The sequence below is a fragment of the Onychostruthus taczanowskii genome, unplaced genomic scaffold, assembly GCF_017590055.1.
Source record: "Onychostruthus taczanowskii isolate IOZ18803 unplaced genomic scaffold, ASM1759005v1 scaffold135, whole genome shotgun sequence".
NCBI classification, from domain to species: domain Eukaryota; kingdom Metazoa; phylum Chordata; class Aves; order Passeriformes; family Passeridae; genus Onychostruthus; species Onychostruthus taczanowskii.
In genome coordinates, this window is record NW_024498518.1 from 1,152,113 (window position 1) to 1,165,082 (window position 12,970).

The 12,970-nt window shown below is 39.2% G+C and overlaps 1 protein-coding gene across 1 annotated transcript in view; it reads left to right on the forward strand.

Moving 5' to 3' along the window:
* DIP2A (disco interacting protein 2 homolog A) overlaps nucleotides 1–12,970 on the forward strand; it is a 54,246-nt gene that overhangs the window by 17,375 nt on the left and 23,901 nt on the right. Inside the window, exons 5-17 of the mRNA XM_041397092.1 lie at nucleotides 1,421–1,666; nucleotides 5,063–5,191; nucleotides 5,750–5,869; nucleotides 6,757–6,954; nucleotides 7,797–7,888; nucleotides 8,164–8,274; nucleotides 9,025–9,148; nucleotides 9,403–9,512; nucleotides 9,921–10,023; nucleotides 10,950–11,014; nucleotides 11,334–11,427; nucleotides 11,839–11,958; nucleotides 12,687–12,801. Coding sequence (XP_041253026.1) covers nucleotides 1,421–1,666; nucleotides 5,063–5,191; nucleotides 5,750–5,869; nucleotides 6,757–6,954; nucleotides 7,797–7,888; nucleotides 8,164–8,274; nucleotides 9,025–9,148; nucleotides 9,403–9,512; nucleotides 9,921–10,023; nucleotides 10,950–11,014; nucleotides 11,334–11,427; nucleotides 11,839–11,958; nucleotides 12,687–12,801 — 1,627 coding nt within the window. The remainder of the gene's footprint in view (nucleotides 1–1,420; nucleotides 1,667–5,062; nucleotides 5,192–5,749; nucleotides 5,870–6,756; nucleotides 6,955–7,796; nucleotides 7,889–8,163; nucleotides 8,275–9,024; nucleotides 9,149–9,402; nucleotides 9,513–9,920; nucleotides 10,024–10,949; nucleotides 11,015–11,333; nucleotides 11,428–11,838; nucleotides 11,959–12,686; nucleotides 12,802–12,970) is intronic.

A 12,970-nucleotide genomic window follows, 5' to 3' on the forward strand; every position in this document is an offset into this window, starting at 1 on the left:
CCAGGAGCAAATGGAGTCAGCTGCCAAAAACTCCAAATGTGGCAGCATACTGGAAGTGTCACATGAGACATGGACCCAGGAATGGGGATGTACCACAGCTGAATCTTCTCAGAGATCTGTTGTTTGAGTATTTTCATTCAAAATTGTCATGTTTGATGAGGGAGGTCAAATAATGAGATACCTACAATTTTATCTTTGAAAATGCCATCAAGCTAATAACATTGTTATGAAATGGGTTTTTTTGTTTTTATGATTTTAGACTCCTAAGAGAAATTAGTCTGAAATTATTGGAAATGTGCATATTCTTGAAAATCAAAAAATTAAAGAGATGGTAACTGAAATGCATTGCCCAAGATGAGGAGTAGTTTTGGTTTTTTTATGTTGCTTTGAGAAATGTATATGGAATCGCATCTAGCTGAACAGTTGTATCTAGGTGAACAATTATGTGTCCAGAGGATTGAGAAAACAGCCAGAATTAAGGCTGCAGAATTCCTGGTGTAACCAACCCTAGAATTTCATGTCTGGGATTCTTAGAGTATGGTACAAGACACCCTACCTTATATAAAGCATGTAACAGATCAAGTCATTAAAATTCAGCAATTTCTTCATGAGGGCAAGATTTTTTTTTCTCTAATAAGACTTCCTGGTTTTCTCTCAGAATCACAAGGGATGTATTTTCTTGATATTTAGAATTACCTTTTCATTTTTTCTTGGATGGAGAATAAATAAGAAAAGATTCCAAAGGGAAACATCTGGAAAGTTGTAAGTAACTAGATTGTAATTAAATTAGGAGCCCTTTGTCAGACTTGTAAGAACAACAAATATACATCTAGAATGAAAAGATGCTTTACTAAGCATTTCTGTCTATTATTCATATTAGTTCATGTGGTTAAAATGCATGCTTTGTAATAATTCTTTAATTGAACTTCAGAGCACCATGGCTTTTTTAGGAATTAGTTCTCAAAACAATTGGAAAGTGAAGAATTCCCTTCCCCTCAAAAAAAGGAAATAAACAACAACAAAAAAAAGGGTTTTATTCAGGTGTGATGGGATAAAATTTACCTGGTCAGAGCAGAAATATTTTTTCAGTGGAACAGGGACGGGATGCAATGCTCATTGATCTTCTGCTGTCGGTAGAAGCCTTTTTTAACTCTCATGACATTCCAAATGTTGGAGGTAACTGAAACTTCGCTCCAAGCGTGTTCTGGCCCTCATGTGTACAAGTTGTTGTCTTAACCCAACAACCAGCAGCAAGAGGGATTTGTGTGTGTGACTGTCCCATTCCTTTAGCACACACCCTCCCGTGTGGCACGCGAGAAAGCTGCGCGGAGCACGCGGAGCACGGCCGAACGCCGTGTTCCCGGTGCTGGGTCATTGCCATTCCCCCATTACAGGCCTGTCATCATTATTTTGACCACAGACACATCGTCAGCATCAGAAGATGAGGGCTCGTTGCGGCGGCAAGGGCGGATCGGCTCCACTCCGTTCCAGAGCCATTCCAACGTAGAGCCCTGGCTTAACCGGGTCATTCAGGGCTCCTCCACCTCATCCTCTGCATCCTCCACCTCATCTCATCCTGGAGGGAAACCTGCTGCTGCTTCCAATACAGCTCCTGCCACCACTGCTGCCACTGTACTTGCAGATCTCATGGCACACACGCAGATAGGTCAGTAAACCTGCCGGTGTGGTTGGAATGAAATCAGATTACAAATCCCAAAGCAGGGCTAAACACAAAGGTCTTCACCAGGAGATACCTGTGAATAGCCTTAAAATGTGCAATTCCCAGACCAGGTAGGTATGATGTATATATATTTAACCCAAGCCAGTTGCTCATGAGATCTGAACGTGCTTTCTTCTTGGTAAAATGCTTGCTTTACCAAGAAACTAAGGTTCAGTTTTAATGGATTCCAAAGCAGAATTTCAAAGGAATCCTGGTTTTGGTGCATGCTTTTCAATCTGCATGTATTTACCCTAAACAATGTCAGATTCTTTATTTCATATGTGGTTCAGTTGGTAAGCACCCAAAAGACAGAAAAACACACAGAATCTTTGGGAAGGTTACAAAATCAGAGGTACTAATCATTAGGGACATTTTTTGCTGTTTGTACAAAATCTTTAAAGAAACCTAATTTATCATATTCCCACTTCCAAACTTACTAATAATGAGAAATTTGCAATTTTTTTTGTCCTTGGTGGATGTAAGAAAGAGGTAATCTGTCACCACTTCACTTTGAGCCCTTCTGGATTTCATATTATGGACTAATAGGAATTATGTTTAACTCCTTTAAATTACAAAGTCAATTACAGCTAACCTTTTAAGCTTAACCGGGATTGATGAAATTCTTAATATAGCTGTAAAAATTTGCAAGATACCCAAAATGTAGCACAGCATCTTGTTATGTCTCATGCCCTAGGCCAGATAGACCTCTCTATCAGGACTGTTTAATCAACAACATACAAAATCAATACCTTGTATGCAAAATCAAGGCCTTACTAAACAGTTCAGAGCCCAGCATTTAAGCAGCTGAATGTTGGGCTGTATGCAGGTTTAAAATTTCATTAATGGGAAATAATTATGGTATCTAGAAGGAAGGAAGCTCAGGGATCTTTAAGAGCTGATCTGTTAAAAATACTTATAAAGATAAAATTTCCAGTATTTTTGACAGAAAAAGGAAAGCATTTTTACATAAGAATGGTCTTCCTCATTTCTGCAGTGCTTGCCATGTTCTATCAGTTTTCATTCCTAGCTTGGTAACATTCATGCATGGCCAATATCAGTTCAGTTGAGACATTTTTCCTGTCTGCATGTACTTTTCCTAGCTCACAAGAATATGAAAACTTACTCAGTTCTTACACTGCAAACTTTTATGACTCTTGATAAATACTCCCATACTTTCTAAAAGGGGCTTTGATTTGTCCTAGAGCATAGAAGATGAGTTTATTTATTTTTCAGATAGTGTGCTGATATCAGCAATCTGAAAGGCATCTTACATATCTTAATTGCCATGCCCTACTGAAATATTCTGTGTTTTGGTTATGTACTGAATAGCTATTCACAGTTTTGAGATGTTGGAGAATTTAAATTTAGCAGCTTGTTCCCTTACAGCTCATCTTCTCCAGCCTGCATTTTTAATGGTGAGCTCCAACTAAGTTCCGAGGCAGTAAACTGAACTGTTGGAAGTGCAAGGTTACAGTATTTAGTGGAGTCAGATAGAAATGTGCATTATTTTTAAGGTGCTTGTCTTTCACTTAATAGCAGCAAGAACAGCCCTTCATGTAGGGGGGATTTTTGTTCTTTTGTGTTTGGTTTTTTTTAACAAATAAGGCTGGTGGTATGTCCTGGTTTTTTTCAAGGTCACTATATCAACTGTGGAGTATTTCTCACCTTAGCTCTTAGAGCAGCTGGAAATAGAGATCATCATGGCTTTTAATTCTTTGTCATATCCCATTTGTTCTTCCTTTGGACACTACTTTCTTGCATTTATCTCTGTCTTGTCGTCACTAATGGAAAGGTCCTTCAGTCTGAATCCAATTAACCTTTCTTCCTGAAGTCATAAGTCTGCTCACTTGCCTTTTTAACTCCTCACCACTTCTCTTACCCTGCTGTGCCATGGTATTTCTGGATGATACAAACTAATAGCATGGGGTCTCATGGGCATTGATTAATAAAATGCTCAAATTATTAATTAAGCTAATGTGGTTTTTATCTGAGCTTAAATCCTGAAAATTTAACTTATTCTTCCTCCATACATAGTGAGACATTTCTAGTTACTGAAGGGTTTGTCAGGCGGGAAGTGGAAACCAGGTACAGTTGTCTCTGTGGCCAAGTTGTATGTTGCAGGAAGCCTCTGGTTTGGTACTTTGGGAAAGCTAAAGGGAAAAAGAGAAAAACAGCCAAAAAGCAACTTCAAAAATATATAGAACAGAGTGAGAGCATATACATGAGGCAGGTGTATACATGGGCTCTCTATGGGTCCTGTGCAGTGGTTATATGGGTCAGCTTTAGACAGTTGTCATCTTTGTGGTTACTGAATCCAGAGCATTTTTGTGACAGATGAAGTAGCACTTTCTCCTTCATGTATCTTACCCACGTGAAAGGAATTTAGTCTCTGCAGTGCAAACACTGGCATTGCAGTGAATTCCATCGGAAGGGATGGGAATGGATTTAAATTTTTCTCCTGGTGGTCCCTCTAAAACCAATTAGAGCTGGACTTGTGGCTTGTGTATCAGTTCTGGAAATGTGGGAGCAGTGCAAGTAGCATTTGCTATCTTGGGGCTGATCAGTGCCTCATAGTGGGGGATTGTGTATGTATTTCACAGCACTGCCCAGATCTCCCTCTGCCTGCAGCTTTTCTGGCAGGATTTGTGACATGCTGAGGTCCTCCAAGGGTTGTTGGCAGCTCCAGCCCTGGGCAGCAGGGTTTTCTCCAGCTCTTCCCTGCTGCATTCCTATTTTTACTCATCAGGATTCTAAATATTTCAGTCTTCCTGTTCTCCTTGTCTGTTGTTTAAACACTTCTCAAAAATACTGCCATTTCCTAAACCATTCCATTCCAAACCATTCTACAACTATGGTTACATTTTTGGAATGATAATAGCAACTTCTTACAGGGGCAGTTAGTGAGAGGATGAGGGGGAATGGTTTTAATTTAAAAAAGAAGAGAGACTCAGATTAGGAAGAAATCCTTCCCTGTGAGAGTAGTGTGGCCCTAGCTGGCACAGGTTGCCCAGAGAAGCTGTGGCTACCCCATCCTTGGAAGTGTTCAAGGCCAGGTTGGATGGGGCTTGGAGCAACCTTGGTCTGGTGAAAGGTGTCCCTGCCCATGGCAGGGGTGGGACAAGATGAGCTTTGAGGTCCCTTCAACACGAATCATTCTGTGATTCTGTGATACTCTCTAAGCCAGGAGACAGGGCACAGCTCCAAGCAAAGCAGGCTTGTGCCTCCAGGTTGGAAGGAGCCCCTGTGAGGATTTGTGAAATACGCTCCTGTAGGAAGCAGTCTTGATTATTTTGATTCTTAAGGTGCCTGATGAGCTCCTGTATCTGTCTTGCCTTTCTGCAGAGAACCACTCTGCCCCCCCTGATGTGACCACTGGCCTGGTGGAGTACCTGCACCACGAGCGCCCGCAGGTGGCATCCGTGCGAGGAGTGCCCAGAGGCTACAGCAGCAGCATTCTGGAAACTGCAGATGGTGATTGCATTATAGACCTCCTGCCTTTCCATCTGTGTCCCCTTGTCTATATATCTCTTCTTATGCATCTTAATTTTATATTGCCTCAGAGCTTTAAATTTTGATAAATATAAAAACATGTATTTACATATATTTTAACATACACAAATGAAAATCAGCATTTAACATGTTTTGTGTTGTGATTATTTGTACAAGCCCTATAAAATATTAAAAGATTCAGTCATTTTTTCCAAGCATTCTGATGCTTTCAGAATGGAATGAATGTTAAGGTGTAGTAAATAGCTAGATTCCTGGATAAAAGGGCATTCATGTTTCAGTTGAAATCTCATGAAGGGGTCAGTGGTTTGAAAAGCTAAAATGAAGTGTGAGAAGGTGTCTGCGTCAGCCAGGTAACAGCATTGTTGGAAAGCAAATAAATTCATGGTGGAAACTTACTAGTTAAAGCTGTTTCATTCCAAACAAGGTACGCATCCTGAATGACTTTTCCACCTGAAAGTTGTGTGTTTTAGTGTATTTTGTTTAATATATGATAAATAATAAATCTTTTCCATTTGGCAGGTGTCCCAGTGAACAGTAGAGTGTCCTCTAAAATCCAGCAGCTGCTAAATACTTTGAAAAGACCGAAGCGCCCACCTCTGAAGGAGTTTTTTGTGGATGATTTTGAAGAACTACTTGAAGGTTAATTTTCTTTCAGATATGTTTTTTACTTCTTGTGGAAGTGGTTCATGACTGAACTTAGCAAGTGTTGGTTTCTCTTCTCAATAGAAAACTAGTTATGGTAAAATTAATACAGTGAAGTAAGAAAGGTCATTATGTTATCACAAGTGGAAGATAATCTTAAACTCAACCTTCTTACTCAGTGTGGCATTTCTGAGCAGCTGCCACTAGAGTTCTTCTACTATTGGTTTGCTACTTGTAAGATTCAATGTTTTTGTTATTCTAGTCTTTTGCTGAAGTTTTTCCAGATGAACTTCCACTGAGGTGCATGTAATTGTGGAAAGCATCACATGGAACCATTAATTTTGCTGGTTGTCTACATGGAGTGTTTGCTAACTTCAGCCAGGACTTTGCTCGCTAAGATCAAGATAGTTCACTTTATGGAGCAGCTTGGAGCAGGATTTTAACAGAAGGCCTTTCTTTAAAAATACATTGTTAGCCAGGCACGGTGTCATTTTTCATCACCTGTTGAGAATTCAGTGCAGCAAAAATCAGTGTCCAGATGTCACTGAAGCCACTGTCTTTGATAACCCTTCTTGACTAAGCAGAGGCTTTCATTGATATAGATGTGAAGAAAAAGCAGCAGAAAACAGCAGCTTTCCAAAGTAGAGAGAAGTACGTTAGCGATTCACATTCTGGTCTTTCAATAATGTGCAATCATATCTTTGAAGTGATGGTCATTGTTTTTTGGGAAGCCAACAGATGATTAGCACAGCATCATCATAAAGCAGAGGAGAAGTAGTGATAGTTGTGAGGAAGAGGTGAATGGGTCATAGAAGAGCCAGTGAAGTGTAACTTACGCATTTTGTACAGATTGACATTTCCCTTTTACTGTGCTCTGGTTTTAGTGCAACAGCCTGACCCAAATCAACCAAAGCCTGAAGGAAACCAAGTGAATGTACTTAAAGGGGAACCGCTGGGGGTTGTGACCAATTGGCCCCCCTCACTGCTGGCTGCCCTGCAGCGCTGGGGAACCACCCAGTCCAAAGCCCCTTGTCTGACAGCGTTGGATACCACTGGGAAAGCAGTTTATACCCTGACCTATGGTACGTGTTGGAGCCAGCTGCAAGGAGGAATTCAGTGTTCATCATGAAACAACAGTTTGCCTTTCTTCAGAGGGACTGCCTGTGCTTGTAACACATGGTTGGAGATTGCTGTAGGAATGTAAATTATAAATTGATTGTATATGAAAAACGTTTTTAAAGAAGTTAAGGAGGAGAAAATGTTTATTGCAAAACATATTGGTTCTTTCCAAGTGGCTATTTGTAAATCTCTTAGAATAGTGTGGGTTTTTTCATAAAAGAACACTAAAAATAGCCCAGTATAAACTGGGAGGTAGAAACAGATGACTAATAATGCACTCTTCAGATTCCCAGTGGAGACATTCCATTTTAACATCCTCTTGCACAGCCTTATAGAGAAGACTCATACCTCAGGAGCATAATCAGGATGTTAATGGTGGGAAGTGAAACTTGCCTTTATTAATGTTCTAGAAGTATTATAGTAAATTGCATTTTTGGGAAAAATAACTCTGTCCTTCAGGATAGCTCACTGCAGCATTTCCTTGGATAATATGTTAGAATGTTGAACTTTATTGTTTGCATTCACACAGATGAAGGATGCAGGAAATATAGCTCAGCAGCTGCAGTAATTTAATTGCTCTGCAGTGGAGCTTTGAGTGTTGTTTAGAATAGCATGTTTAGTTTTACATTTAAAATTTAAAAAAAGAAAGAGGTAAACCAAAAAGAAGCCAAGTTCTAAATTGTACTTGGACTTGGCCAGCTGTTCTGATACCGTCATGCTTAGTACATGTGTGAGGGACTGAGATCTGCCAATTAACTGTTAACATTTTAGTTTCTGCTTCTTAATTTCTTCTTTTGTTCTTTAGGCAAGCTATGGAGTCGAAGCTTGAAGTTAGCCTATACCCTGCTAAACAAGCTAACCACTAAGAATGAGCCCCTGCTGAAGCCTGGAGACCGGGTAGGCTGCTGTTGGAAGTGGTCCCTATGGATGAAATAGTGAGGAACAGCTTTAGCTGAAGAAAGCCTTGTTATAAAATATTGTAATAATATATTGTGTAATAATCATTACTGTGACTTGTAATACATTGTCTCAATACTTAGTATTTCTCTGCCTGGTTATCTATGAATCTGGAGATTGTTGTGAAAATTTTGTTCCACAAATTAAAAAGCAGCCAGCCCCTCTCTCTGCCAAATGGCAAATAAAATTTTTCTTATTTTACTATATTTTTGTAGGTAGCTCTCGTATTCCCTAATAGTGATCCAGTTATGTTTATGGTGGCATTTTATGGATGTCTCCTGGCAGAACTTATTCCTGTCCCAATAGAAGTTCCACTGACAAGAAAGGTAGGTGGATACATTCAACATTTTTATGTTTGATAAATGAATAAAGTGTTTGTGTGTGTGTGTGTGTATGTCTAAATCCTACAATCCTTACATGGGGTCCTTCAAAGCCTACTCTTTAGAAAGCATCAGGGTGGACTGCTCATTGTACATTCTGTGCTTAGAATTATATTCAATATTCAGTTAAGGAAAGGGGGAAGTAATATTAAGCTAGTAATTTAAGTGGTTTAGGGTATGTAATTGTAGAAATTATTTTAATTCATTATTTTCAAAAACGTGTGCGGAAGTATTTCTCTGAGTATGTCAGAGAAAGGTTGTTTTTCAGCTCTGATGCTGAGTAATGAGGCAGGCAGAGACACCATAGCTACTGAAATACAGGTATAGTCCTTCACAACTGGAGATTGTTAGGGAAGAACTAAAAAGCTACAGGCTCTGCTCCTCAGTGTGTCTGGACTCAGAAACAGCATCAAACTAGTTTTCTGTTTTAGCAGAATTTATAAACATCCTATTGGGTTGTGGAGGGATGTACAGCCACTGCTTCTGACACTGCTTTTCTTACTAGATCTGCTGTAAATCTTAGCTAGCACTAAGCAAAACTTAATTTTCTCAGTCATTTAAAGGTCTTATGGGATTGACTTTTGTTTTTTCCTGTGATATAAATTGACTTAATGTTTTCTAAACACGAAGGAGTTACAGCAAACTGTCCAAAAGCTTTGTTATTTTTAATTTTGCTCTTTCTTTGTTTCTCTACAGGATGCTGGCAGTCAGCAGATTGGGTTTCTTTTGGGCAGCTGTGGAGTCACGTTAGCTTTAACCACTGATGCCTGTCAGAAAGGCCTCCCAAAAGCTCAGACTGGCGAGGTGGTGACGTTCAAAGGTGTGGGTTTATTTTTTATGGGATAAAAAGCAGGTATATTTATTGTTGCTGTCAAACTTCAGGTTTTGGGTTTGCTTGCATGGTTCTTACACATAAAGAGCTGTCTTGATTGTCATGGCAGTGCTTTGTGCCGTTTCTTCCTCTCCGGCAGGGGTTTTTGCTTTTGCTTGCCTCCCGTCCTTATCCCTGCATACTGGGGGAAAAACTCTGATGTTTGGAACTGTGGTGACAGTAGCTTTTATTTTTCTTTGAAGGCTGGCCTCGTCTCATTTGGTTTGTGATTGATGGGAAGCATCTGGCAAAACCAGCCAAGGACTGGCACCCCCAGGTCCGGGATGCCAGCGCCGAGATTGCTTATATCGAGGTGATGCAGTGTCATGTGGTAACTTCTGTGGTTACTCTGTCGTAGTTTATGTGATGTTTTCTTCCTTTAAACTCTGGATACAATAAAAGAGAGAGTTTAATACTTTAAACTGTGAAACAGGAGTGTTTCCGTCAGGCTGCCAGGCAGACTGTCAATTGAGTGATTGTGTGGAGTCAGGTTGAAGACTGGGGATAATCAGCATTTTGGGATCCCCAGGACAATTTAATTGGACTAGACAAACAGATTTTTTACCACAGCAGTGTATTCTGTGGACATAAATATATTTTTATGCTAACACTCTGAATTAAAAAAGCTGGGTTTGTTTTTGTGATATGTTTTCAATTCACTACTGTAACTTTTCTTGGTTTTGCTGTTAATCTAATGCTTGCATACGCTTTCTCTTCTCAGTACAAAACAAGTAAAGAGGGCAGCACAGTGGGCATTACTGTATCTCATGCCTCCATGCTGGCACACTGTCATGCACTGACTCAGGCATGTGGTTATTCAGAAGGTAAGTTAGATAGGTGTAACTTTAAAATTATACTGAGAGTTTTGCATCTTCAGGCAATTCGTGTTGCATAATCATGTCTGCTGTCTCCAAAGAACTTCAGATACAGAGTAGTCACTTCAGCTGAAAAGGGAAAAACAAACTTCCTCATTTATAAAGGGTGTGATGTGTGAAAGAGCGTTAAGCCACCTGTGAAAATGTAATCAAGGAGGGGATCTTCCTCTTACCTAATCATGTCCCACAAAAGAATATCTCCCCAGGGATATGAATACTGTGAGAGATCTGCTTGTTTGCCGTCATTCTTCCAATGAACAGCCAAGAACTGCACTTGGTTTTGACCATCTGTATAGATTAACCTGTGCTACCATTTAACCAAGTACTTTCTTGCATACATCCATCCTACAACAGTGATAAGCAAGTTTTACCTAATCAATGCAAGATGGCCCTCAAAATTCAGTTTGAATCCTTCATTTAAAATCGTTGATTCTTACTTGTTTTTTTTGAATCACATGAGATACTCAAATTCCTCAGAGAAAATAGTCAAGAAAATGTAATAGAGCCATGGTGATATTTCTTACTGGATCTAATTCTTTCAAATACAGATTAACTTTTTCAGTTCAGCTGAAGAAGTTTGCTTCAAGACTAAATTTTCAGTCTGCATAGTTCATTGGCAGATGGAAAGGGTATTATAATGAATCAAGGTGTTAAATGCCTTGTAATGTTCTAGTGTAGTAGTCATAATTCAAAGATGATTGCAATAAGTAAAACAAGCCACTTGGAGCTTAAGCGACCTGTTTGTTATAGGCAACAGAGCTTTGGTTCCTCAGCAGTCATAGAAGTTTCAGAGTTGCTTGAACAAATATTTGTAGTTCTTAAGTATTTTTATAAATATGCTTTTTAAATCTGATATCTTTTTCCTTTGCTTTCAGCTGAAACACTAACAAATGTCTTGGATTTCAAAAGAGAGGCTGGCCTTTGGCATGGAGTGTTAACGGTGAGTATTGCAAGAAAGGCAAAAAACTGCAGCAATTTGCTTATTTCATTGGTAGTGTACTGATATCAGAATGAGGCTATAAATTAATCATTTCTCTCAAATGTTTTTTGTTTCAGTACTTATATTTTTCAGAATAAACTGTTGCTTTTGCTGTACCTTGTGTAGCATGTCTTTTTAAAGTATACACATAGTTTTCACTGCCAGTTAACTGTAAGAGTTATGCTGTAGCTGTGATGATGGGGGTTTTATTTAAGCATTGTTACATGTTCTATATTTTTTAAGCCACTTGGAAGTTTATTTTTGAATTTCTTTCTTGTAGAGTGTTATGAACAGGATGCATGTCATCAGTATTCCCTATGCATTAATGAAGGTTAATCCACTTTCCTGGATACAGAAAGTCTGCTCATACAAAGGTACCCTAAAGGTTGTTTTAATTCACCCATCTCTTTTTGGGTTTTTGAAAACAAATAAATTGTTTGTGCAAAATGTCTTTGTATCACACTGATTACCCCATTTCAGTATTCTATGTGCTCGTAGTTTCACTGATGAGTGGCGTTGATGGCTTCTTCTGAGAGACCTTTAAAGAATCTCTGTTTCTTTAGCAGCAAACATTCAAATTCTGTTATCAAGTCCATCTGGAGATTTTGAGTATACACGTGTTATAGTAGTTGAATATTTGGTGTTTGTTTTCTACATTTGTAGTGTCATAATTTTGTGTATATTTTCATAGATATGTGTAAATACACAAGAACACTTACATAATTTTATAATTGGTCTTTATTTTGTTTCTGCACATACAGCATAATTATTGTTTTGACTTGCAGCCCGTGTAGCAGTAGTAAAATCCCGTGATATGCACTGGTCACTTTTGGCTCAGAGGGATCAGAGAGATGTTAGCCTGAGCTCCTTACGGATGTTAATAGTGGCAGATGGAGCCAATCCATGTGAGTATGGATGCCTTTCCTGAGTGTCAGTCTTGCCAGGATTCTGTTTGTTTTAGATCCTGTGTCAGAGCTGATGCTTGGGGGGTTAAGCAGTTTGTTCTGTAGTAAAACACTATTTGTGTGCCACTGATGGCCTTGCTTTTTCATTGCATTCATTTGCACTTCTTGGCCATAATTACCAGTGTAAATTCATTTTTTGAGCTTCATGTTTTCATTAGTGCTATACTCTTCCACGAATTGACTTAAACTGATACCTACAAGATATAAATATAGATATAATCCACTTTGGGCCAAGTGCTAGAGTCCTGGTAGAATTGTGAAGGTATGTCAGAAGCATTTGATATTTAAGTGCTGTGACCTCTGTAAGAAACAATCAGATAGGAGCTGTATAAGAGGTTGACATAAAGGTACCTTTAGTGGCAAAGGATTCTGATCCCTGAAAGACTTTCCATGATACTAAGTGCTGGTGAGTGCTGCCAAAGGAGGAGTATGCAGTTGGGAATTTCATTCAGTGTAGTTGTTAGTCACTAGGAGTTCTTTTTCCAAATCTACTCTCTTACAATGAACTGGAATGCCTTTCAGACAGTTTGAAGGAGTATTTGGTTTGTACATGAATGCAGCAGTATTCACATAACTGAGCTGAGAGTGAGCACAGACTTAGAATTCCTGCAGCTCATGTTTTCCTGCTCTTTTAAAAATGTTTCTGATTATGTGATGGTTCTTCCTAGGGTCAATATCTTCCTGTGATGCATTCCTGAATGTATTTCAATCCAGAGGTTTGAGACCAGAAGTAATCTGTCCTTGTGCTAGTTCTTCAGAGGCACTAACTGTTGCTATTCGCAGGTAATTCCCTTTTCTGAGAAGTGAACTGAAGATTTTCTTGACTATTGAAATGTGTCACAGAATCACAGAATGCTTTGGGTTGGAAGGAGTTTAAACCCTCTGCCATGGGCAGGGACACCTTGCACTACACCAGGTTGCTCCAAGCCCCATCCAGCCAGGCCTCAAACAC